Source organism: Petromyzon marinus, chromosome 15 (assembly GCF_048934315.1).
Source record: "Petromyzon marinus isolate PM22_M1 ecotype Great Lakes invasive population chromosome 15, UKy_Petmar_22M1.pri1.0, whole genome shotgun sequence".
NCBI lineage: Eukaryota > Metazoa > Chordata > Hyperoartia > Petromyzontiformes > Petromyzontidae > Petromyzon > Petromyzon marinus.
Window position 1 is genome coordinate 6,496,960 of NC_133681.1, and position 5,896 is coordinate 6,502,855.

At 44.6% G+C, this 5,896-nt stretch overlaps 1 protein-coding gene across 1 annotated transcript; it reads right to left on the bottom strand.

The window, feature by feature from the left end:
• Positions 1 to 2,844: 2,844 nt before the first annotated feature.
• On the bottom strand, positions 2,845 to 4,936 carry LOC142924610 (uncharacterized). The gene has a single exon (XM_076067149.1). It carries the CDS (start codon positions 4,769 to 4,771, stop codon positions 3,197 to 3,199), a length of 1,575 nt encoding a protein of 524 aa, XP_075923264.1. The 5' UTR covers positions 4,772 to 4,936; the 3' UTR covers positions 2,845 to 3,196.
• Positions 4,937 to 5,896: the final 960 nt, after the last annotated feature.

Sequence of the window (5,896 nt, forward strand, 5' to 3'; positions counted from 1 at the left end):
GTCTCTCTCTGGTGGGGAGCAATAGTGTAGCGGTTAGCGCGCTGCACTATGAACCTGGCGACCTGTGTTCGATTCCCGCTCACGGCCTACACCAGTGATGATTATCTGAACCGGTCCCGGGCCTCCCCTAGGTCGACTCAGCCTCAAATGAGTACCTGGTGCGGTGTGTAAACATTGCCACTTGGGAGACAAAGGCGGTCGAGCGTGGTGCTGGCCACCCACCCCCTCGTGTACCGTTCCAACCTTCAAAGGTGCTTGCTAACAGCACTTGCCCCTACAGTCTGTTAAGGCTATTTGGGGGATCTTTGTCTTTGTTTCTCTGTCTGTCTCTCTCTCTGTCTGTGTGTCTCTGTCTGTGTGTCTCTCTCTATGTGTCTCTCCCTGTCTGTGTGTGTCTCTCTCTCTGAATGTGTGTGTGTGTCTCTCTCTCTCTCTGTGTCTTTCTCTGTCTGTTTGTGTCTCTCTGTGTGTCTCTCTCCGTCTGTTTGTGTCTCTCTCTGTGTGTGTCTCTCTCTCTTTGTGTGTCTCTCTCTGTCTGTGTGTGTCTCTCTTTGTGTGTGTCTCTCTCTATGTGTCTCTCTCTGTCTGTGTGCGTCTCTCTCTCTCTCTCTCTGTCTCTTTCTGTCTGTGTTTGTCTCTCTGTCTGTGTTTGTGTCTCTGTGTCTGTGTGTGTGTCTCTCTATGTCTGTGTGTGTCTCTCTCTGTCTGTGTGTGTCTCTCTGTGTGTGTGTCTCTCTCTGGATGTGTGTGTGTCTCTCTCTCTCTGTGTCTTTCTCTGTCTGTTTGTGTCTCTCTGTGTGTCTCTCTCCGTCTGTTTGTGTCTCTCTCTGTCTGTCTGTGTGTGTCTCTCTCTTTGTGTGTGTCTCTCTCTGTCTGTGTGTGTCTCTCTCTGTGTGTGTCTCTCTCTGTGTCTCTCTGTCTGTGTGTGTCTCTGTGTGTGTCTCTCTCTATGTGTCAATCTCTGTCTGTGTGTGTCTCTCTTTCTCTCTGTGTCTCTTTCTGTCTGTGTTTGTCTCTCTGTCTGTGTTTGTGTCTCTGTGTGTGTGTCTCTCTCTGTCTGTGTGTGTCTCTCTCTGTCTGTGTGTGTCTCTCTGTGTGTATGTCTCTCTCTGGATGTGTGTGTCTCTCTCTCTGTGTGTGTGTGTCTTTCTCTGTCTGTTTGTGTCTCTCTGTGTGTCTCTCTCCGTCTGTTTGTGTCTCTCTCTGTCTGTGTGTGTCTCTCTCTCTGTGTCTCTCTCTGTCTGTGTGTCTCTCTCTGTCTGTGTGTCTCTCTCTCTCTCTGTGTGTCTCTCTCTCTGTGTGTCTCTCTCTGTGTGTCTCTCTCTGTCTGTGTGTGTCTCTCTCTGTCTGTGTGTGTCTCTCTCTGTCTGTTTGTGTCTCTCTGTGTGTCTCTCTCCGTCTGTTTGTGTCTGTCTCTGTCTGTGTGTGTCTCTCTCTCTGTCTGTCTCTCTCTGTCTGTTTGTGTCTCGTCATTACACTCGACACTCGATCATCTCCGCACCTTTCCTTCACCCTGTTCAGCGCTCTATCCTCCTAGTGGCGGATATACCGTCAACTACACATTGACATGTTAATATCTCACAATACAATGGCCACATCGTCCCCACAAGCTCCAGCCCCCACCCTCTTGCCCGATGTGGCAACCCCCCCTCCCCCCTCTCGGCTCTCTATATAAGGACTTGTTGCAGCAGCCTGTTTCTCACTCCCACCTGAAGACGGTTGCTTGTGTGGCAATCGAAACGTCGTGATCTATTATTATTTGTCTTCTTCTACCTAAGGGACCTCACCGAAAGAACCAAAGAGTATGGATTCCTGCAGTCTTGAAGGCTTCAAATCAATATTTATTATTATTGTGTTTTATATACTTACAAACCTCGCCGCCAGGCGTCAGTAGTCAAAAGGTCACGGGTTCAAATCCAACCGCAGTTATAATATATTTTAAAAAATCACTTCATAAACAATTTTCTTTACTTAATCACTTGTAGCAGTATTTATCGGCATGATTATGTACAATACAAGAATTCTAGAATTATTTATAGATGTGTTATTGTATTTTTTAATGCATTTTAATGCTGAAACGGATCAATGATTTCTGGGATCAACGTTAGTTTTAGCGTCACTCACGCTGTCGAAACTTTAATATGCAGTAGACACACAAATACGTTACAGTACAGTATCACATGTTATGTCATGTATGTCTCCACATATGAAATATAAGTTTATTAATCTTCTTTGGTTCTTTCGGTAAAGTCACGTAGAATGATAATAAAATAATAAATTGATAAAATAAAATAACACAATAATATTCTCACGACGTTTCGGCCACAACACAAGCGGCCTTCATCAGGTGAAGGGGGCGAGACTGTCTGGTAGGACAGCGCTGGAGTGAAAGAGGCACGTTCAGATACGGCCTTTAAGCTGTGTGAGAGGAACAAAGCGCCTTGACAAAGGAATTAGCATAGAATTTAGCCTTGAAATGGCTGAATGATTAGCTTGTGACTGGTCACAGAAATAGCTACGTTAAAAGTTAAAGCATACACACCCGCAGAGGCACCCATTGTTAAAGGGATTAGCATAGAATTTACCATTGAAATAGCTAAGTTAAGGCATACACATCTTGACAATGGAATTAGCATAGAATTTAGCATTGAGATAGCTGAGTGGTTAGCTTGTACCTGCTGCAGAAATAGCTACGTTAAAGTCAGAGCATACACCTTCACCGAGGCCCTTAGTACAAATCAAACAGGAGAATTTAGCATTGAAATAACTAGGCGAATCCAGCATTGAAACAACTGAGTGATTAGCTAGTGACTGGTCACAGAAATGACTACACATCTGAGCTATTCACAGTACTATATAGTGAACCAATAAAAACTAAAATATAAATTACCTTCATGTTATCAATAAACTCTATATTCTCCAATCAGCTAAGCTACCAACAATAAGTCGTTATATATCACAATGCTATATGGCGAAAAAATGGGTGGATTCTTACCCTCAAATTTCAGCCCCACGGATAGCTACGGGTCCCGTTCAGACGGACGAGTTCGTCCATGGTCGGAACAGAGGAGGGGGAGAGAGACAGCTGCGAGGCCCTAGTATGCTCCATATTGTAAAACTATACCATTAACCGTGGTGTGAGAGGTATTAAGAGGCAATGCTGGCGGTCTGAAGGTCATCGTAAAAATACAATTAATTAAGAACAGAAATGATTTAAAACATCTTTCCAGTGGTTACTAAGCCTGAATCCATCTTCTCGGTTGAAATTGTCTCTGTGCTTGTATATGTGAATGGCCTCATGAACGAATCTCTCATGGTAGCCGGTTGGTTTGCAAAGAACCTCCGTCTTGGAGAAGTCAATGTCATGTGAGCCCACTGAATTATAACAGTGATCTGCCACGGCAGAGGAGTTCGTCCTACCGTGTTTCAAGTCTGCTTTGTGTTCGCGGATGCGGTCCGAGATATGTCTTTTGGTTTCTCCAATGTAGCTACTACCACAGAGGCACTTTAGTTTGTAAACGCCCGGGTACTGTATGTCTGGAACAGCATCTTTTACAGATGGAACTAAATCACGGATTTTATGTACTGTGTTGAATCGGACCTGGATCTTGTGTTTGTTCAGGATTTTGGAGATCTTTTTAGTGACCCCTGCAATGTAGGGTAAGGTGATGGTTTTGAGTGGCTCCACAAGAGGATCCTTCTTCATGACTGGAGTGATGGCTTTGCGGATTGTGTAGTCGGAGTAGCCATTAGCCCTGAGAGCCTGGTGTACGTGCTTGAGTTCACTGGTAATGTGTTCCTGGTCGGAAATGCATTGGGCTCTATGGTATAGAGTCTTGATGAGGGAGTTCTTCTGGGATGGATGGTGGTGGGAATCCGGTTTCAAGTAAGCATCTGTATGGGTAGCTTTCCTGTAGACAGAGTGGCTCATTGAACCATCATGTCTTCTTTTAATTAAGACATCCAAAAAGGGTAGTTTGCCATCTTTTTCGACCTCCATGGAAAATCTGATGGCTGGGTGTATGGAATTGATGTGGTCGCGGAATTGGTCTAGAGCAGGCTGGCCATGTGGCCAGATGACAAAGGTGTCATCAACGTACCTCTTCCATAAGGTCGGGCGTAGAGTGGCAGTCTGGATGGCGTCAGTTTCAAATTTTTCCATGAATACGTTGGCTACAACCGGAGATAGGGGGGAGCCCATTGGGGTGCCCTCAGTTTGTTTGTAGAAAGTTCCATTCCAGGTGAAGTAAGTGTTGGTTAAGCAATGTCTCACCAGGGGGGGTACATCAGTATGCAGTCCTTGATGAACCAGGTCTTCAATGATAGCGATGGTGTCAGGTACCGGGACTTTGGTGAACAAGGACACCACATCAAAACTGACAAGCAGGTCGTTTGGGGGCAGGGAAATGCCTTTGATTGTCGATACCAGGTGAGTAGAATTTAGTACCGCAGAGGTGGTTTTTCCAGTGAAAGTTTGCAGTATATCAGCAAGAAAACGTGCCAGTTTGTAGGTGGGGGAGCTGATAGTAGAGACGATGGGACGAAGGGGTGTATCTTCTTTGTGTATCTTTGGAAGGCCATATAATCTTGGTGGTCTGGCAGCAGAGGGCTTCAACGAGAACTGTTTGATCTCATCAATTAATGCTGTTGAATCAGAGATTATTTTGTTCGTTTTGGTGACCAGGCTGTTGGTGGGATCTCTTTTTATTTTTGTGTAGCTGCCATCGTTGAGTAGTTCTTGAATTTTGTTGTTATATTCTGTTTTGTCCATGATGACAGTGGCATTGCCTTTGTCGGCTGAGAGGACGACAATATCATCCCTATTTTTTAATTGAGATAATTCAAAACGTTCGTCTTTGCTGATGTTGCTGGGTGGCAACTTAGCGTTTTTGAGGGTTGCAGCGATTTCAGATCTTGCTACGTCTGCAGAGATGTGACTCAAGCCCTTGAGTGGAACGTCGACATGGGCAATGATATCATTAACCGGTAAGTGTCTCGGTGTGACAGCAAAGTTTAGACCTTTAGCTAAAACGGATTTCAGACCATCAGAAATGGAACTGTTACTGCGATTAATTACGACTTTGTTGACGTCTATCTTTTCGGTGTGTGGATCCGATTTTTTGCTGGAGAGGTGATTGAATTTGGAAATCAAATTGTCCCTACATTTGTTCGACATAGTGGCAGCCGAAGAGGTAGTCATATTGTCTACATGTTCCCAATCCGATGTAGACATTGTTGCTGTCAATTTTAAGTGTGATTTGTAGAGTGTCTTGTCTAACTGATCGAGTTCGGTGCGTGTAAGTCTGATTTTTTCCGAGATAAGAGCGAAGCTAGTTCTAGCTAGAATTCGTTTTGCATTGAGAGAAGTTGCAACAGCAGAGGTAGTGTAAAAAAAAGATGGCAAACTACCCTTTTTGGATGTCTTAATTAAAAGAAGACATGATGGTTAAATGAGCCACTCTGTCTACAGGAAAGCTACCCATACAGATGCTTACTTGAAACCGGATTCCCACCACCATCCATCCCAGAAGAACTCCCTCATCAAGACTCTATACCATAGAGCCCAATGCATTTCCGACCAGGAACACATTACCAGTGAACTCAAGCACGTACACCAGGCTCTCAGGGCTAATGGCTACTCCGACTACACAATCCGCAAAGCCATCACTCCAGTCATGAAGAAGGATCGTCTTGTGGAGCCACTCAAATCCATCACCTTACCCTACATTGCAGGGGTCACTAAAAGATCTCCAAAATCCTGAACAAACACAAGATCCAGGTCCGATTCAACACAGTACATAAAATCCGTGATTTAGTTCCATCTGTAAAAGATGCTGTTCCAGACATACAGTACCCGGGCGTTTACAAACTAAAGTGCCTCTGTGGTAGTAGCTAC